Source organism: Oncorhynchus kisutch, unplaced genomic scaffold, assembly GCF_002021735.2.
Source record: "Oncorhynchus kisutch isolate 150728-3 unplaced genomic scaffold, Okis_V2 scaffold1807, whole genome shotgun sequence".
Lineage (NCBI taxonomy): Eukaryota > Metazoa > Chordata > Actinopteri > Salmoniformes > Salmonidae > Oncorhynchus > Oncorhynchus kisutch.
In genome coordinates this window covers 6,937-28,409 of record NW_022263752.1, presented here as the reverse complement: position 1 = coordinate 28,409, position 21,473 = coordinate 6,937, and the positions used below count along the sequence as shown (strand labels likewise).

The 21,473-nt window shown below is 44.6% G+C and overlaps 2 protein-coding genes across 2 annotated transcripts in view; one reads left to right on the top strand and one right to left on the bottom strand.

Annotated features, from left to right (window-relative positions):
- LOC116367976 (max dimerization protein 4-like) overlaps nucleotides 1-6,334 on the top strand; it is a 15,290-nt gene extending 8,956 nt beyond the window's left edge. Inside the window, exon 3 of the mRNA XM_031819050.1 lies at nucleotides 971-6,334. Within this exon, the coding sequence (XP_031674910.1) occupies nucleotides 971-1,161 (191 nt within the window). The 3' untranslated portion in view covers nucleotides 1,162-6,334. The remainder of the gene's footprint in view (nucleotides 1-970) is intronic.
- LOC116352754 (PRELI domain-containing protein 1, mitochondrial-like) lies at nucleotides 3,289-21,473 on the bottom strand. Its single transcript, XM_031819051.1, has 5 exons — nucleotides 21,335-21,473; nucleotides 19,813-20,035; nucleotides 18,748-18,973; nucleotides 16,452-16,530; nucleotides 3,289-9,880 (listed from the first exon to the last, which is right to left on the bottom strand). The coding sequence occupies exons 2-5, from the start codon at nucleotides 19,902-19,904 to the stop codon at nucleotides 9,765-9,767; spliced, it is 513 nt and encodes a 170-aa protein (XP_031674911.1). The 5' UTR covers nucleotides 19,905-20,035; nucleotides 21,335-21,473; the 3' UTR covers nucleotides 3,289-9,764.

Genomic DNA, 21,473 nt, shown 5'->3' with positions numbered 1-21,473 from the left:
ACTGGAGCTAGACTGGAACTAGGCTGGAGCTAGACTGGAACTAGGCTGAGCTATAAGGGGCTGGTGCAGTTAAAGATGCCATTTCTGCTCCTTCTGCTTATCCCAAATGAAGTTCATTTAAGTTAATCCCTCAAAGTTTTTGTATGAAACTCTCAAAATGACTGTTTATTGGGTGATGACATGGATGGCTTCTCTCGAATCATATGACCACGTTCCAGACATTTCTTTAAATGGGAACCGAGGTGACCAAGCTCTATGGCTGCGTTTGCACATGAAGTCCAATTCTGATGTTTTCTCACTAGTTGACCAATCAGATCAGCTCTGAAAAATATATGATGTGAAAAAAATCTGATTTGATTTGTCAACATACCAATTAGTGGAAGAAATGTATACAGTATCTCTCCTACTTGGCTCCTGGAGGCCCCTGGGTAGGAGATGGGTGTTGTTGTTTACTGATCATGAGGGTGGTAAACACGTGGTGGATGTTTATCAGTAGGGGGAGGGATTACTGGAGGTAGTACAGAGACCTGCCTGTTATACAAAGTTAATGGCCGTCTAAATCCGGCCCTAATCCGCCCGGCGACACACAGAGAGGGCTCCTCAGTGTACGTGCCCAAAGTTCAACACGAACAAAATACAACGCTGTTTTGTACCCCTCTCTCTCTCTGTCTCTGTCTCTCTCTCTCTCTCACACACACACACACACACACACACACACACACACACACACACACACACACACACACACACACACACACACACACACACACACACACACACACACACACACACACACACCACACACACACACACACACACACACACACACACCATCTCCCTCCCTCTCCCTTTCCATCTCTCTCTCTTTGTTTTTGTTTCTATCTCTCTGAAAGTCCTGTTGTAGTTATTGATTTTATTCCATGAAATGTGGAGAATAACAGTTTGTCTGTCTCCCTCTCTCTCTATACAGAGGTGGACATTGAAGGCATGGAGTCCCCCCTGGGCGAGGGCGAGGGCGAGGGGGACAGCGTGGACGAGAGCATCAGTGACGACGGCCTCCTGGACGGCGAGGAGGAGGAGGACTACAACCTGCAGAGCAGCTCCAGCGACGCCAGCTACACACAGCATTCCTCCCACAGACTGCAGCCGCACCACTGCTAGGGGCCACCAGGGGGCCCCTGAGGGCCACACCTCCAATCAGCCCTCTATGACCCCAGCCCCACGTACCCTCCTATTCCCTTCCTACCCCCCCTAACATTGCCCCAGCACGCACCTCCTCCAGCCCACGCTACGCGGTCATCAGCCACCCCCCCAGCAAACAGCGGCTGTGGTCTCCCCCTCCCCAATGTCCCCATTGGAGTTTATTCCTTGGAACCAGGAAGTAGACTGTAGATGTTCCTGTCGTGGCTGACTTCCTGACTTTTTCCTGTCCTAACCCCTACACCACACCCTACCTCACCCCTATCCTATCACCCCTTATCCCGCTTATCTTGCCTAACCTGACCCCCAGACCTCCCTCACCTCTACCTGTTGTTGTGGCTGCAGGCTCGGATATAGCAGAGCAGTTTGTGGTTTCGTTGGGGACCTCTGTGGTGTGGTGGCAGACAGCTTTGACTTGTCAATGGGAACTCAGCGTGTGTGTTTAACTGTGTGTGTGTTTGTGTGTGTGGCATAGTTGTGTGTGCGTGTGCGTGTGTGTGTGTGTGTGTGTGTGCGCGTGTGGTATAGGATAGAGCATTAGCTGGGGACAAACTTCAACTCCGTCATTTGAATGAGGCACAATTTCTGATGGAGAAAAAAAATAACGTTCTATTGGAATGTCCTATTGGAGTGTTCTATTGGAGTGTTCTATTGGAGTGTTCTATTGGAGTGTTCTATTGGAGTGTTCTATTGGAGTGTTCTATTGGAATGTTCTATTGGAATGTCCTATTGGAGTGTTCTATTGGAGTGTTCTATTGGAGTGTTCTATTGGAGTGTTCTATTGGAACATATCTCTTGTTAATCTGCAAACCCCAATCAATGTTACCAAATGTACTGGACATTAGGGTCAATATTTCTAAGGGCAGCACATTGATATCTCTCCCTCTGGCTGAGTTCCTTAACCACTACTCCACACTACTGAACACGACACTAGAAGTGGGTCTGAAATGGCACCCTATTCCTTATATGGTGCAAGTATCTGAAATGGCACCCTATTCCCTATATGGTGCAAGTGTCTGAAATGGCACCCTATTCCCTATATGGTGCAAGTATCTGAAATGGCACCCTATTCCCTATATGGTGCAAGTGTCTGAAATGGCACCCTATTCCCTAAATATTCACACACGGTGCATCCTCAGAATGGAAAACCATACTTGACTTTTCAGTAGCATATTGATGTAGCAATAAAACACGGGAAGATACTGCTTTCTCGAGCCTTTAAGCGATTCTGGTGGGTCAATTTTGTCCCAAAATGGCAGCATGATTGCCCTCTTTTACTAAGTTATAGAGGACAACTGGGCATTTTGGAGGGGAAGACAGTGGATCAGCAAGATCAGGCTAACCATTCTTGTTATTCACTAATAGATCCATTTATTACCCTGCTGTCAGTCTACTCCTAGCTCCAACAGTTCTAGATGTGTGTATGCGTGTGTGTGTATGTATGCAGGCGTGCATGCGTAAGTGTGTGTGTATGTATGCATGCGTAAGTGTGTGTGTGTGTGTATGTATGCAGGCGTGCATGCGTAAGTGTGTGTGTGTATGTATGCAGGCGTGCATGCGTAAGTGTGTGTGTGCACGGTCGGTACACATTGACATGTCAAAGCTGTAGAAGTGCATAAGAATAAAAAGCCAGCTCTAATGATCAGCTCTCTGTAGAGGAATAGGTATTGCATCAAAACTAATCATAACAATGCTTTCATTTCTCTAACTCAAAGGTAGATTTGTGTATTTTCTCTGCTATATCTGTTAGCTAGATACTACTTCTGAAGCTTTGGGGACATTGTAAAAGACCAATGTAATGTATTCTTAGAAATGTACAGCACTGTCTCCAAAGCCATGCACACTAGTGTAAAATATTGACGGAAAGAGGCATATCTTTGGCCTTCTGAACATTTAACCGTTTAGGCCTGAGTTTGTCTCGTAATCCTTAGAGCTTGGCATTCCAACACTTCAAAAAGGGCCAGTCCACGACTTGGCAGGTCTGAGACCAAAAAAAGAACAAACAAAAAAAATCACAAAAGACAAAAAACGTTGCAATGAAAAACCCAGCTATCGGTCACTGAAAGTGATACTGTAGTCTATATTTTCTATTCTATTTTCCTAAATGTTCTCGTTTAACGAAAAGACAAAAAAGAAGAGTATATCTATATAAATATATGACAGGCAGACAGACAGAAGGCCAGGCTAGTTGAAGGTAGAGAGAGTGTAGAACAGGGAAGCTAGGAACCTGGTTGCCCCCTTCTCTAGATCTCTCCCCAATGTCATTCTGTGCCTTGGTGACTGTTGTCGTGTGCCCCCCTCCCTCCTCCTCCCTCCATCCCTACTCAGGTCTTGACCCTGCTACACACTCCCCCAGCTCCACCCCCTTGCCCCCCAGCTCCACCCCTTTTCGGAGTAGATGAACACTTTGTTTTAACCCCTTCCATCCCAAGCCAAATGGTAAATCTGTCTCCTCCTTGAGTGAAGAAGGGGCACGTGAAGAACTGATTTTAGCCCCTTTTGCCTCCATCGAGTACTCCTCAAGGTGTACCCCTGGTGCGGTTGCCAGGTACGCCCTACCCACTTGACGCCTGCCTGCCACACCGCTTAAAGTCAACACTGACCATACTGGTAACTCCCGATGGCAGCTTCCATTCACTCGCCCTGGCTGGTCATTATTGGGGTTCAATCAGTCAACCTGATTAAGGGTTTAAACTGCTTAATTTGTTGTTGTGGCAGCCATTTTGTTTTAGCTCTGTTTATGAAATGCACTTGTTTTTGAACAGGAAACCATTTGGGTGAGGAGAAGGGAGGAGAAATCCAATCAATGAAGGCAGCTCGTGGTGTTCTCCTCCCTCCCTCCTCCCGGTGGCACCTTCCCTACTCTACTCTACTACCATAGTTTTACCGTGACCCTGGTGGTCATGGGGCGTCTCGAGACACAGCAATATGACCATCTTGTGCTTTTTAAAGAGGAAGTGGGCGGTTGGTTGGTAGGCAGGCTTGGGTTTTGAAAAAAAAGAAAAAGACAGATTTGTGCTTCGACTCTGTGGTTCATTTTGTGGCCAACAATGTTAACATTTCTGTTGATGGATTTTACCTCTGAACTCTCTCCATACACTGAAGGAGGGCGAAAAGAAACTAACCGAGAAAGATCAGTTCTTGAGTTTACATTCATGTCAAGGACCTATGTACACGACTGTTAGGAGCACAGATGTACTACTCTTTCAGTTTGCTTTTGAAATGAACAACTGAGTAAAACTTGTCAAATGAAAACAAAATATTCTCTTGCACAGAACCTCCCATCAGCTAATGTGAGGCAATGAGTAAACGGAAACACACGTGGGCCAGGTATGAGATTTCTCATGTTCAGCGACATCATTTTATAATGCACATAGCGCACGTTCAGAAAGAGTGAGTGGTTGGAGGGCAGGTGTATTAGCAGAGGAGGATACTGATTCAGATACTGAATGCAGGAGCAAAAGAAGTTGAAAAGACGTTAAGCAGACGTCTTTTTGGTTGAAAAATGTATATTTTGTGTTGAAAATGACTTTTTTGGTTGAAAAGACGTGGCCTTTTCAAAGTCTTGCGCTCACTAGGTTTCAGGGAATAAGACTGCTGGAGAGTGGTTATGGAATTTCTTTCAATGATGTGCCTTGAAAATAACTTTGTTTTCTTTTAACCAGAGAGATTGTACTTAAAGTGTGACAGAGATTGTCGAGCAAATCACTTGGCGATAGGCATTGAACACTAAATGTGTTGACTTGTGAATGAGTTTGGAAACGCCTGGGGAAAGTATCGGTTGAAAGATGTGTGCTCGACTCTCAACCCTTTCACAATGCAAAAACAACATTATTGTAAAAGTAATCGATGGTGCTGTCCAACAAGCTTCCTTTAAACGTCAGAGCGGGGGGGGGGGGGTTGACACACTTATCAATCAAGATGTGTTGACTGTTGTCGAAGCCGAGAGGTGGTTGATCCCTGCTTTAAAAATCATCTAGTCTCTGAAATTTATCCAAGTGTGTTTCATTTTTCTTTTCAAAGCACAAAAGCACAGCAAAATGATGATTGAGTCTGTCTGCAAGGCTATTGCTGCCAAGGGAGTCAGCAGGAGGGTGGGAGGGAGAGATTGGGGTGAAATAAGGTTGAGGCTCAGACCAAACAAGTGAAGCCTGTATAGAGGCAAGGGGAAAGTCAACAGACGGACATACACTCAGACCTGGGTTCACATAGTATTGTGAAATCTCTGAAAACACTTTATCTGTGTTTGATTGTGGCTGTCTGCCTGTTTTTAATGGAATGGGCCCAAAAGAGCAAATCCCACCCATTTGGCTGGCAGGCAGACTTAACAAGCAAAGTATTTGAAATCTTCCTATTTGAGCTCAGGTCTGACAGTTACTTTCAGATACAAATAGAACCCATTCCTGTCCTCTGTCCTTTCCAAGTGCAGCGCTATGAACAAACAATCGAATAATGCCGTAACGAAAACCCGATTCCTGCCAAATAACTAGTCACTTTGATTTTCTTTCCACCCCCTTGCGGACAGTCATCAGACACCTATGGAATCCCATCTTAAATCAGCTTTAATAGCAACATGAAATGTAGATTTTAGTCCCAAGTGTATCATTGTCTCTCTTCTTAATCCCTCTAACCCGTTACTGTCCTTTCTGTGTGACATTGCTAGAGCACCGTCTGAAGATAGGAATGATTTCTTTCCTCTTTTATGTTATGAGTTCTGCGATCGTTCTCTTGTTGTCGTCTTGTTGTCGAGTTGGCATGAGAGAACTCTTAATCCCGAGGGTGTTGTGTGTCTCGTTGATAGACAGTTTAGGGGCCTCGGAACTTTGGCCAGAGGGGGGGGGGGCTGGTTGAGATTAGGTTCAGAGGGAGGGAGAGGATGAAGGGGGCTGAGGGAGCTTGGCATCGTAGTCAGGCAAAACACTGAGTAGGGAGAGTTCTGTGCCAGAGACCTGTGAATATGTTCCTTTAATAGCAGATGTTGTAATATGCTTTCAAAAGATGTGCTATATTATATAAATTCCTATGTATGGATACATGAGTTTACCTGGTGCTGGATAACATTTTGGCACACACTTGAAGGTATTACGGTGTATTCTTTAATTGTAATATAATTAAAAAAATGTTTTTTACACAAGGTTGTCGCAGCCTCCTTATTTGCATGATTTAAATATATTTGTGTTTTAATATTTATAGTGGTTCTGAGAAGGTCTAGCTACCGTCCAGGCCAATGGAGGCTGCTGAGGGGAGGACGGCTCATAAGGGGTGGAACAGAGCGAATGGAATGGCATCAAACATGTATTTGCTACCATTCCACCTGTTCCGTTCCAGCCCATTACCACGAGCCCCCTCCTCCCAAATGAAGGGTCCACCAACCACCTGTGGTCTAGGCCAGCCGTTAAAAAGATTTGATGTAGTTCTAACAGCCGCACACCTGAAAGTAGTCAACTAATCTGCTGTTAATTTGAATCAGGTGTGCTGGTGTTACACCATCATTATGGAACGACTGGGGTGCAACGAGGATTGGGTTGAGGAAGGCTTGTCCAGGCTGTTGTAAGTACTTGATTCAATGGGATTTCAAATGATCCTATTACAATGCAATAACACAGGAAGGTGAAGCGATATATTATGTAAAATAACCTCTAGTCTGGTGGAGACTGGAGAGAATGATAAACACAGGACGGTGAAGTGATTTATGTAAAATAACCTCTAGTCTGGTGGAGACTGGAGAGAATGATAAACACAGGACAGTGAAGTGATTTATGTAAAATAACCTCTAGTCTGGTGGAGACTGGAGAGAATGATAAACACAGGAAGGTGAAGTGATTTATGTAAAATAACCTCTAGTCTGGTGGAGACTGGAGAGAATGATAAACACAGGAAGGTGAAGTGATTTATGTAAAATAACCTCTAGTCTGGTGGAGACTGGAGAGAATGATAAACACAGGAAGGTGAAGTGATTTATGGAGAAAATTGCCAAACAGTAATATAAAAGGTCCAATGCAGCCGTTTTCATCTCAATATCAAATCAGTTCTGGGTAACAATTAAAACCCAGAGTTAAAATCGTCAAAGAAAGAATAGTTTCTTAGCAAAATGCAATAAGTTCAGGCAGTCTTTTCCAACAGCTCTCATGCTAAAAAGGACCATTTCACAGTATTATTCCAACTTATATAAATCCCTGAATGCACTGCCCCTTTAAATAGTTGGCTGAACTTCTACAGGCTTGTTTCAGGCCCCCTGTTGTCAGATTACTGCAATAGCATCACAGCGACTTAGTTCATAAGAATATGACAACCATGGCCTTGAACATTACACAATTTCATGACAATAATATGCAGTAGTTTACAATGCCTGAACCAAAACTAAATGAAATAAGATTGATAAAGTTGTATCCCAAATAACATTAAATCAGATGTTTATTTAAGTACAGTATTCTTTCAATGTTAAGACATATGACAATTTCCTCCAGTCTAAAATCACAGCCAAAATGATTTCAAAATCCTAATAGCTAGTTCTACCTTAAAAGGAATGCAGCAAAAACATTAAGACAGACAGACAAACCAATGTCAGACTAATACATTATTAATGTACAATAAAACAAATTAAATACATCAACTGTCCCTGGTAAATGTCAAGTCAAATTCCTAATTTGATATAGCTTGATATATCCAACAAATCAATCGTAGACCTCACTGACAAATTCAGTCAAACGACGCAGTTGAAGGGTAATACAATAATTACTAATCATTTATATTATTTGATAAACTCTCAAACTCCAGCATGCATCCAGTGTTGTGGAGTTTACATTATTTCTTCAGCTTGTCTTGGTACCTTCACTGTTATTTGGCATGTCTGATCTGTCACGTTATGCTTTTCAAAACAGGCCTCACTGAGTGCACAAGAGATGTATCCCAGAGCTTACTCAAGTCAGGGTCGTGTTCTTTATGGCACACCGTATAAAAACATTTTGCAACAGAAAAGTGTTTCTATTGGATAAGTTCAGAAAGTACACTACATGACCAAAAGTATGTGGACACCTGCTCATCCAAAATCATGGGCATTAATATGGAGTTGGTCCCCCCCTTTGCTGCTACAACAGCCTCCACTCTTCTGGGAAGGCTTTCCACTAGATGTTGGAACATTGTTGCGGGGACTTGCTTCCATTCAGCCAGTGAGGTTGGGCAATTAGGCCTGGCTTGCAGTCGGCGTTCCAATTCATCCCAAAGGTGTTCAATGGGGTTGAGGTCAGGGCTCTGTGCAGGCCAGTCAAGTTCGACAGACCGTTTCTGTATGGACCTGGCTTTGTGCACGGGGGCATCATGCTGAAACAGGAAAGGGCCTTCCCCAAACTGTTGCCACAAAGTTGGAAGCACAGAATCGTCTAGAATGTCATTGCATGCTGTAGAGTTAAGATTTCCCTTCACTGGAAATAAGGGGCCCCAACCATAAACCACCACAGACCATTATTCTTCCTCCACCAAACTTTACATTTGGCACTCTGCATTGGGGCAGGTAGTGTTCTCCTGGCATCCGCCAAACTCAGATTAGTCCGTCAGACTGACAGATCGTGAAGCGTGATTCATCACTCCAAAGACTGCATTTCCGCTGGTCCAATGGTAGCGAGCTTTACACCACTCCAGCCGATGCTTTGCATTGCGTATGGTGATCTTAGGCTTTTGTGCGCCTGCTCAACCATGGAAACCCATTTCATGAAGCTCCCGACGAACAATTATTGCGCTTACGTTGCTTCCAGAGGCAGTTTGGAACTCGGAAGTCCCATTCTGTGAGCTTGTTGTTGCTCCTAGACGTTTCCGCCTCACAATAACAGCACTTCGTTGACCAGGACAGAAATGTGACGAACTGACTTGATGGAGGGGTGGCATCCTATGACGGTGCCACGTTAAATCACTGAGCTCTACAGTAAGGCCAATGTTTGTCTATGGAGATTGCATGACTGTCCTTGGTTTTATACACCTGTCAGCAACATGGGTGGCTGAAATAGCCAAATCCAATCATTTGAAGGGCTGTCCACATACTTTTATCTCGGTTTCACTCGGTTTGAGAACATTTTCTCGCATTTGGGGCCTATTGAACATGTCCCTAGGTTGTGGCAGGCAGACAGACAGGGGCTCAGTACCTGAGACGTATTAATGCTATGCTAATGAAAATAAGAGGAGCAGAGCCTAACCCCAGAGGAGCAGAGCCTAACCCCAGAGGAGCAGAGCCTAACCCCAGAGGAGCAGAGCCTAACCCCAGAGGAGCAGAGCCTAACCCCAGAGGAGCAGAGCTTTTAGTGGTTTAGATGGACATATTGTACACATACTGTACACCGAGACCTTGATACAAGCAAGCTTCCAGTCAATGAAAAGGCAGCTAAAAGAGTGTGCATGCACAGCTCAATTCTGATGTGTTTTTCCTTACAAAATGGTCTTTTGACCAATCAGATCAGCTCTTAAAAAGATCAGAATTGGCCAGCCTGTGTGTTGCATGTGAATGTGTTGCTTGTGCCTGCCACTGCGTGCACAGTGTCCCGTTCCAGCCGGTGGCAGTGGATGTTCCCCTGTTGTCACACGTACTGCTGGGGCTGTTTCTGCGGGGCGGCGGCCGAGGCCAGGGTCTTGGCTTTCTCTGTAGCAGTCTTCACTGTGTCCCGGACGCAGGGCTGGCGCTGGGGTGCCTCTCCTGTGGGCAGAAGATGAGAGAGACATTGGGTGAGTGTGTATACAGTAAACTAACCAACTCGGTTCCAAAACTGGTGGTACCATGAATGCAAAATGTGAACATGGAGTGAATGAATACAACTCCACATTACTTCAAGATTTGATATCCTGAGTCTAAAAGTGTGTGTGTGTGTGTGTGTGTGTGTTGGAAAGATCACAAGGCTCAGGTAACAGGACTCTTGTCATGATGAGGAAGCCAGCAGGACTTCTGGTCAGGGGTTTGTTCCTGGGTCAGCATTCTCTCTAACAGTGTGTGTGGTTTGGTTTTACTATCCTTGTGGGTACCAGAAGTCCTCACAAGGATAGCAAAACAAGGAACATTTGACAAGTGGGGATATTTTGCCTGTCCCCACAAGGAAAAAGGCTATTTTAGACTTAGGGGTTAGAGTGAAGGTTAAAATGATTAGGGAAAATAGGATTTTGATTGGGAATACATTTTAAAACATGTGTGTGAAACAATATCATAATCTTCCCTCCATCTATCCATCCACCTATAAAATATTATTTTAGACGTAGGGGTTAGAGTTGAGGTGATCTCTACCATCCTCGGAGGTCTCCTAGTCAACACACTAGCACAGTCACAACAAAGACAAGCAGAGCATTCCTCTTCTTCAGTGTGAGTTGTGAACACGGAGGCCATCCAAATGCTTCTAACAGATACTTCAAACATCTGGAAAATATTTAGACTGTCAGAGAGGAGAGGAGCCAATCTTGGAGTGGTTGTTGAGGCTGAGAGATCCTATCTGGAGCGACCAGTAGGGTGGAGGGGGAGAAAGAGACACACACACACACGGCAGGCACAATGGATCCAGTCAGACAGGCCAAGAAAGACTAAGATTAAAGTTAGGGAAAGAGGGCGAGAGAAAGATACTCAGAAAAAGGTGGCGGGTACTCCAGTAAGAGAGATCTAGACAAAAGTGTCTTGGTCAGTGAGTTGGTCAGGCCCACTGAGTCTGGCCAGCGGCAGCATAGCGTGATGTGGCCCAGAGGAACCTTAGCTCAGGGGACAAACTACTGGGAACAGGGACAAGGAGAGATGGGACAGAGGGAGGAGGCTACTAGAGTAACTGTACTGGGAACAGGGCCAAGGAGAGGCAACAGAGGCTATAGTAACTGTACTGGGAACAGTGACAAGGAGAGAGGGGACAGGAGGAAGCTACAGTAACTGTACTGGGAACAGGGATGAGAAGACAGAACATCTTCCTCCTCACTATGTTCTATGCTAGGCCAGGGTCTGGCTAAGACTTCATAGCACCACATACACTGTTCTACTACAAATAGACAATGGGGGGGAAACTATGACAACACACTCTCTCTGCTCTCCCTTTCTCCCTCCGTCTCCCCCTGACTGAACCCAGCCCAGCTGCAGGTCTGGAGCCACTGACCAGAATAACCACAGCCCTGGTCCCTTCCCAGGGCCGGCTGCCTTGGCTGACCCCCAGAGCACCCTCTCTCTGGGGGGGATAGAAGGCTTCTGAGGCCTCCACACAAAGCCACATCTTTCCTCTGGGCTCTTTGAGCTCAACCCTCGCTCCCGCTCTCTTTCTCTTCCTCGGACGCTGTCGCGAACCTCGCGGCTGGGGATGCAGGCAGGAGGGAAGGTTAGTCGCTTCACACACAGACGTGTGTGTGTGTGTGTGTACGCAGTCGCAAACACAAGCAGACACACCGACACAGTCGGATAGTCTCTAGCGCACACACCAACAGAAATACGTGCAGTCTCACACACTCTGTTATGAATAAAAACCCATTTGATGTTGGCCAATGACAGCAGGAGGTGGCCCTGGTTGTTTCTACCACACTGTCTGAAATGGCACCCTACTCCCTTATTGGCCCTGGTCAAAAGTAGTGCACTACATAGTGGATAGGGTGACGTTCCAGACGCACGTGACTTCGATCAAACCTTCTTGGACATCTGGTATGCTCGTTTGACTATTTCTCAGTTATGTATCATCCTTGCGCCGACTCCTTTCACAGTACTGGAGGTACTGTGTATCGGTTCTGGCCGCTCCTGTGGAGGCGGTGGAGCCCAATTAACTGAAAAGTCGGGCACAGTGGGAGGTTGGGTAGGCAGAGCGGTGCTAAGATAAAGAGACCCTGTAAAGCTTTAAAAACGCTAGGAACGATCCTCCACTATGTGGGGGAATGATCTGGCAGGGGTTCTGCACCCTGAGGAAATATTATATTCCCCCGAGTAAGTGAATTAATAAAAACGCATGAAACTAGAAAATAGTTTTTTGTTCATGTCACCTGAACAGGAAAATTAAATATCACAGAAGTTACATCAAATCAATTTAGAGTGGAATATTATGTGAATCATAACTACATGATTCACAGGTCAACTACTTTTTTCATGAAAATAAAATCCCCCTTGACATTCATCTCAAGTTAGAATTCCTTCAGCCTACATGCACTTGCATCAACCAGGGCAAAATGATGCTACACTAGTCTACAAAACATTAGGAACACCTGCGCTTTCCATGAAACACACTGACAAGGTGAATCCCTTATTGATGGCACTTTAAATAAATAAAAAATTGCCCTTTTTTCCCTCCCCAATTTCGTGGTATCCAATTGGTAGTTAAGTCTTGTCCCTACTGGAGTTGCAGCGATGAGACTCGGGAGAGGCGAAGGTCGAGAGCCATGCGTCCCCCGAAACAACCCAACCTAGCCACACTGCTTCTTGACACAATGCACATCCAACCCGGAAGAGGAAACACCGTACACCTGGCGACCTGGTCAGCGTGCGCTGCGCCCGGCCCGACAAAACGAGTTGCTAGCGCGCGATAAGACAAGGATATCCCTGCCGGCCAAACCTTCCCTAACCCGGACGACGCTGGGCCAATTGTGTGATGTCACTTGTTAAATCAACTTCAAAATTAGTATAGGTGAAGCCTTGAGACACGGTGTGCCACTCAGAGAGTAAATGGGCGAGACAAAAGATTGAAGTGCCTTTGAACGGGGTATGGTAGTATATGCCAGGTGCACAAGAACTGCAACGCTGCTGGGATTTTCCACTTTTAACAGTTTGCATTGGTGTCAACATCGGCCAGCATCCCTGTGGAATGCTTTCAACACCTTATAGTCCATGATCCGAAACATTGAGGCTGTTCTGAAGGCAAAGGGGGTTGCAACTCAATATTAGGAAGGTGTTCTTAATGTTTTGTACACAGTATTTGCAGCAGCTACAGAACCAGAAACACAATACAGGATCTAATGCTCTCGAAAAGCTGGTCATGTCTGTCCACATTGATGCCAAAGGGAATCATTACTGTACTGGACTGCATTGTTCCTCAACTACTGTGGATACTAGAGATTGTTCTAGAAATGGCTGCCTAGTGGCTACAGAAGCTACTACCAGACAGACGAGTGACATCCCCCAGCAAGGGATTGGGACGAGGGTGTCACAGATCCATGGCTCTGTTGCAATATCCACACAAGTCTACACCTGTTGTATTCGGTGCACGTGACAAACTTTGATTTGATGCATACCATTTAGGAGGAAGCTATTGTGTCAAATGGTATCTTATGTACTATATAGTGCAGTACACTACTATTGACCAGGGCCCATAAGACTAAAGTAGTGCACAGGGATCAACTTCAGACAGTCTGCACTGGACAAGTGGTACAATTAGTATGGATATTGGAACGTAGCCATACCGTCACCATAGTAACAGACCCTAGTACTGTACTGACCACCATAATAAACCTGAGACCTAGTGACAGACCCTAGTACTGTACTGACCTCCATAATAAACCTGAGACCTAGTCCAGCTGTAGTAACAGACCCTAGTACTGTACTGACCACCATAATAAACCTGAGACCTAGTCCAGATGTAGTAACAGACCCTAGTACTATACTGACCTCCATAATAAACCTGAGACCTAGTCCAGATGTAATAACAGACCGTAGTACTGTACTGACCACCATAATAAACCTGAGACCTAGTGACAGAACCTAGTACTGTACTGACTACCATAATAAACCTGAGACCTAGTCCAGCTGTAGTAAGACCCTAGTACTGTACTGACCACCATAATAAACCTGAGACCTAGTCCAGATGTAACAGACCCTAGTACTGTACTGACCACCATAATAAACCTGAGACCTAGTGACAGACCCTAGTACTGTACTGACTACCATAATAAACCTGAGACCTAGTGACAGACCCTAGTACTGTACTGACCACCATAATAAACCTGAGACCTAGTCCAGATGTAGTAACAGACCCTAGTACTGTACTGACCACCATAATAAACCTGAGACCTAGTGACAGACCCTAGTACTGTACTGACTACCATAATAAACCTGAGACCTAGTGACAGACCCTAGTACTGTACTGACCACCATAATAAACCTGAGACCTAGTGACAGACCCTAGTACTGTACTGACCACCATAATAAACCTGAGACCTAGTGACAGACCCTAGTACTGTACTGACTACCATAATAAACCTGAGACCTAGTGACAGACCCTAGTACTGTACTGACCACCATAATAAACCTGAGACCTAGTGACAGACCCTAGTACTGTACTGACCACCATAATAAACCTGAGACCTAGTGACAGACCCTAGTACTGTACTGACTCCATAATAAACCTGAGACCTAGTGACAGACCCTAGTACTGTACTGACCTCCATAATAAACCTGAGACCTAGTCCAGCTGTAGTAACAGACCCTAGTACTGTACTGACCACCATAATAAACCTGAGACCTAGTCCAGCTGTAGTAACAGACCCTAGTACTGTACTGACCACCATAATAAACCTGAGACCTAGTCCAGCTGTAGTAAGACCCTAGTACTGTACTGACCTCCATAATAAACCTGAGACCTAGTCCAGCTGTAGTAACAGACCCTAGTACTGTACTGACCTCCATAATAAACCTGAGACCTAGTGACAGACCCTAGTACTGTACTGACCTCCATAATAAACCTGAGACCTAGTCCAGATGTAGTAACAGACCCTAGTACTGTACTGACCTCCATAATAAACCTGAGACCTAGTCCAGATGTAGTGACAGACCCTAGTAATGTACTGACCACCATAATAAACCTGAGACCTAGTCCAGCTGTAGTAACAGACCCTAGTACTGTACTGACCTCCATAATAAACCTGAGACCTAGTCCAGATGTAGTGACAGACCCTAGTAATGTACTGACCCCCATAATAAACCTGAGACCTAGTCCAGCTGTAGTAACAGACCCTAGTACTGTACTGACCTCCATAATAAACCTGAGACCTAGTGACAGACCCTAGTACTGTACTGACCACCACAATAAACCTGAGACCTAATGACAGACCCTAGTACTGTACTTACCATCGCAATAAACCTGAGGCCTAGTCCAGAGTAGTGACGGCATGATGCACACAGACAGAGGGGACAAAGACACAACAATGGAAATATGTCCTATAAGCAGGACAATAACCTAAAACAAGGCCAAATTCTACACTGGAGTTTCTTACCAAGAAGACAATGAATGTTCCAGAGTGGCTGAGTTACAGTTTTATCTTAAATCTACGGAGAGACCTGAAAATGGTCAACAACTAATTCGACAGAGCTTGAAGATTTTTGAAAAGAATGGGCAAATGTTGCACAATCCAGGTGTAGAAAGCTCCTAGTGACTTACCCAGAAAGACTCACAGCTGTAATCGCTGCCAAAGGTGCTTCTACAAAGTATTGACCTCAGAGGTGTGAATACTTATGTAAATGAGATTTGTATTTCATTTGAAATAAATTTGCAAAAATGTCTAAAAACATGTCTTCACTTTGTCATTATGGGCTATTGTGTGTAAATGGTTGAGGAAAAACTATACATTTAATCCATTTTGAATTGCGTCTGTAACACAACAAAATGAGGAATAAGTCAAGGGGTAATGAACACTTCCTGAAAGCCCTGTGGCATATGGCGCAGTCACGCAACGCGTTGGACCAAACACTTGTCTGTGACTATACGGCTTAAGCTAGTCACATGGGATGTTTTCAGCCTCTGAACATAGACAGACAAACGGTTGAATCATTGACTCAACCAGACTCGTTCAATTAGGAGAGTGGGAACTAGTAGGTGTCACTCTTTAGGGAGGGATATCTCCGAGACGAGAAAATGGCCATACTCAAGACATGCAGTAAATCAGTTATCATTATCATCGTATCACTCCACTCGGCGAAGGACTTCGAGAGACGCAATCACGGCCTGATTATCCAGACGATTGTGTGTTCCACTTCCAGGGGAGAGAGATCTGGCGTCTGCTCACCCAAAGGCATGATGAGAGGGTTAGTGTTGAGTTGATTGGTGGGTGGGAGCTGTGATTAATTTCACAACTTCACTTCATACCACAGCAATCAGCCATGAGGAGACTGACATACTTTTTGGTACTTTGGTGCTTTCCGTCATATTTTCCACATTACACAATCTCCCAAAAATATAACTTTTTCCCTCGAAGAAAAGTTTGCCCATCGCCTCCAACCACATCATAAATCCCAGAAATAAAGTTGTTTGGCTCCCTGCTTCTCCTACTTCAGTACGTACCGTGTAAGTTAGACAGAGCGTACTCCAGGCCCTTCATGGCCTTCACCTGGTTGCTCTTGAAGCGGGCCAAGCCAAACTCCTGGGGAACAGAACAGACGGACATGACAGGAAACAGCAGGGTTTAAATGGGGAGACATGAGAACAGCAGGGTACTTCCCCCCCTTTCTTTCTCCCTCCTTTCATCTCTCTTGTTCTCTCTCTTTCCCTTCATCTCAACTTCCTTTCTCTCTCTAGGGGTAGTCAAGGCTAGTCCACACTTCTAATAATAATAATAATAATAATATTTTTCTACCCTTGCGTAGAAAACATTCCTGGTGGAAGATGACCATTTCTTTGTTTTGGCATCTGCAGACACTTTTCCTCTTGTGCCATTACTCGACCCTATAAACCCTCTCTCGTGTGTGTGTGTGTGTGTGTGTGTGTGTGTGTGTGTGTGTGTGTGTGTGAGAGAGAGAGAGAGAGAGAGAGACAGAATGCCTATCTTGCTGAGGTGGAAAATACTTATGTGGGCCTCTTAGATTTGCCGACCAAATATCTGGGTGGAACTTAAGGGAAAATCTGTTTTTCAACTCAGACTGGGCTTTTGTTATAGATGGATTATATACATATGTTCTCATAGGTGTCCAACAACGACCGCAAGCAGATCCTTCAAATTGATTTCCCAGGCTACAAATCCAAATGTACTGCTGCTTTGCAAACTGCTGCTACAAGTTATCAAGTTATCAATTCCACTTCATTTTGAGGAACTGGTTGCATGCGATAATAACATACTGTTTTGGAAGAATCTGACATTTTGTTCCGAAATATGATCTTGTAGGTAATTACAAATTTGTTCCATCTGTCTAGTGATATGAGTCATCCCCTCCTTCAGCTGCCGTCTACTGGAATCAAAACAAGACAGCGCTCGCTAGCACGCCGCCACAACGCTTTGCGTTAACTAGACGGCGGGCATAATCTGGTGGGGTGTGAGTGTGTTCCTTATGGTGCTCCTCTTTGCTCATCCATCAAGTTGACAGCACCATATCTTGTTAGATAGACGTCAAGTGTTGGCGATCTTGAGACGAACACAAAGTGGGAAGGGGATGGACAAAGTGTTGGTTGAATCATAAAAAGGTCTGTATGATTGTAGTGTAGGTCTAGTTGATATTGACCAGGTATGGTGAGATAAAATGTCTCACTTAGTCTCTCACATTAAAGCCTTGTTCTATTGCTAACCGTAGAATGGAGTGAACTCTGACTCGCATAGAGACTTGAGATGTAAACCATGAGATATCTACCCACCCGGCTGACTCAAAGGAGGTTACACAACTTCATCTCTTTCTCATCCAACAAACCAGGTCCCTGAGAAACAGAAAACCACCAACAATACATGTCACGTCTGTGTCTCTTTAGTCAAGGGCTTACCAGTCTGAACCAATATCCAGCCAGACTGCGGAAATGTTGCAATTTTTTTTTATAGGAAATGTCACAAATTATATACAATGGAAAACGTTGTGGGTATCAGCATGAAGGAATTTCTCTGGGAAACAGTATATTCATTGTGCTGTAGGCTTGGAGACGGTCGGTTGCTAGAGAAAACAAACAAGCGCAACCAGTAAACAAGCCAGTCTCTCAGGGGGGCGGGGCAACGCAGAGGGCACTTTCTTGTCAATGTCTAGGGTCTTGTGGCTGTAATATAGGTCAACCACTGGAGGTCATGAAGGGACAGATACCAACCTAGCCTAAACCATGAGGAAAAATATATTTCATTCCGTATCTAAAGATATGCAATAATAACACTATTTGGACAGCAGTTTTCATGTAGACGTGCATATCGAAGTCTCTGTTCAATAGTAGGCTGTGTGCTAATACGTAGAAACATTCTTATCTTAGTCAATACTAATAGTGTCAGTGTTTCTTTTTTTTAGAGGCGGTGCGCCGCTGCTAGATGCAGTAGGGGAAACACAGCGTGTTCCTCTGTCTGGTGGTGGTGCTGATACCATCTCCTAAAGACAGAACACGGATTTCAAACAAATACAAGACACTACATGGTGCTGAGTCAGTGTACTGTGAAGGGACATGAGCGTCCACCAACCTAGTAAAACAGAGAAACCTACACGTACTAACAAACACATACATGAACTACATGTGCCTGGCATGAGTGTCAAACCCACACGTTTGGTGTTACAAGCACCATTCTCCAACCACTAAGCTGTGGGAACCAGTATCCCTGGGTTCCAAATCAACACCTAGCCCCTACTCACTTCTTGGTGTAGGGGTCGACTCAGAACGGAGCATATGTCGGGGTGTACCTCACCATTAACGTAGTGTGATTGAGGTTCCAGGTGTACGTGGTGAGGCTCTTGGTGACCGGGTCGACGACGGAGTCCTCTACGATGTAGACGGAGCGTGATAGGTTGGAGGGGAAGAGGAACTCGGCCCAGCGAGGCATTCGATTGGTCTTGGTGAGCAGGCGTCTGGAGAGAAGCCGCTGGTCCGCCGTCACCTCACGGAGAACCACGTCCTCTGTGAGAACATGGGTGCTGATGCACGGGAACACACACAATGTTAGTGGTATGCTATCAGTTGGTCCAATTACTAGTTGTTCAGACAACATAACATATTTTCACGACACTTAACATACTCCACAAACACATTTTGAACATTGTCAGTACTTCTGAATTTAACCTGCTAAATAGTTGCAGATTTGTACATTTCAAGTACTTGTATTTGATTATTAGCAATCGAATACAAACCTTGAATCAAGTAGTCAAATAAAAGGAAAGATGGCCGGGTTAAATACAGAGCAGAAATTAACAATACAAACTAAATGAAGTCACTGACTGACTAAGTCACTTCCTTCTGATCTGACAAAGCTTGGCATCACTTCTCCACTGTGATCATTCTCAGTTCTCCATCTTAATAAACTCTTCTCACTGTTGTTTTTTCTAAACGTGTGTAACAGCGTCAGACACCATCGTCTCATTGTGATTGAGAACAGGGCAATTCCACAGTAACATAATGATGCTGAGACGGATTTTTTCACTTTAGAATGTATATCAAACAAAAAAACAATGACTGCAAAGTTAAACTGTACAACTCTATGCATAAGGACTACTTGTACCAATGTCCACTGAACATTTTACAAAAACACATTTGGTTGAACAGTGCAGATGCACAGTTTGGCTATAGAATGACGGTTGGTGCCGTTTGTGCAGATTCACATTCACAGCTGATAGTAGGAGAAAACACAGGTTTTCCATGGGTCTGGAGTTTGTTACTCAATGGAAAATAGGCATATCCCTTCTCTCTCCTACTAGATGCACATCTCACCAAATCATTGAGGCGTCCGCCATAAAAAGGTCAGCGCGAGGTCCTGTACCTGAATGGGTTGGGATACCTCTGCCAGAAGGCAGAGACAACATGGTCCCACGTGGTCCTGATGTCTACATCGTTAGAGAAGTACTTGACCATTCTCCCCCTGCCTGCCGATGTGCAGGCTGTTGGTCTGAACACGGACTTCTTCGGATTGTCCTGTCTGTGATTACTATGCTGGGTGCTCTGATGTTACTGACTCCATCCACACCTGACGCACACACTGAACCCTGGCGAGGAAGAGAGGTGGAGGGAGGGAGAGAGGGGTATTTCAGGATAACAGGTATAATAGGACAGACCTTTATCTCAGCTACATGTAGGTCTGATAACATCAGATACTGTATGTGTTCAAAACAGAACCAAAAAGATATGTTGCTCTGCTCTAGGTTTGTAGCTACTACTGGCTAGCTACAGCCCTCTGTGGTTATTATGTGCAGCTTCAATCATTTTAGTCATTTAACTGACACTTATGCAGTGCGACTTACATGAGAAATTAGGGCTAAGTGCCTTGCTCAAGGGCACATCGGCAGATTTTTCACAGTTGGCTCGTGGATTCGAACCAGTGACCTTTCAGTTATTGACCCAATGCGCTTAACCATTAGGCTACCTGCTGCCGGTCCCACAAAATGGGATGTACTGTGTAAAAGTAGCTAGCGTAGTATCACCTGACAGCTGGGTCAAATACACACAGGTATCATATGAACTTAGAGCAGTACACCCTGCGGGGTATCACCGTTCGCTTTACTAGACCTGTCACAGATTCAGTCACATACTGTACAAGGGGAGAAGGAACATTGCTCAAGGTTGCATGGGAAATAACGTGACCCCCTGCAACATGTGACAGTTGTGACGTTAGATGACGATTGGCACAAGGTCTTCACTAGTTACCACAGCTACAAAGTCCTAATTATCACTAAACCCCGCCTGTCCCTACAAATTATCTCCTTAAAATCTAAGCTTTACCCTAAACTTAACCACACTGCTAACCTTATGACTAACCTTAATTTAAAGACCAAAAAGCACATTTTTGTTTTCATTAATTTTTACGAACTAGACCATTTTGACTTTGTGGCTGTGGTAACTAGTGACAACCATCAAACTGCTCATTCAATCGAAAAAGCATACCGGTTTTGAAATTAATCTTGTTCTATTAAAACCTAGCTACATTGCCAAGAACATAACTCCCGTTCCCTTTACAATGTACTTGTCTGGATTGAGCGTGCTGGTCTTTGTGGAACATGTCACATTGACTGATCGTGCTATCATGCGACCTAGCTGGCAAAAACACTAAATTCATGTACGATTATGAAGGCTAGATTATTAGCTAGCTAGCTGGTAATTCGCTACTATACGGGTTTGTCTAGTTTACTGACATAATTTTAGCAGTTTCACATGGTGAAATGTAACGTTAGCTATCGTTTTGTTACGTGTTAGCATGAGTAGCTTAGCTAGCTGGCTAATTCCTCAAAATACAGATATCAAGTTATCAAACTGTACTGAACTATGGCAAGTATTTACTGTTCACATACCTGATATACTATCGCAGCATTTATGGGGATTTTCAGTGCACCAATAGTTAGATTTCCTCCGTCATGTTCCCTATTTTGATAGTAGCGTAACAGCAGTCGTCATTGAATCGGAAGTTGTCTAGTCCAAAAATGGCATGTG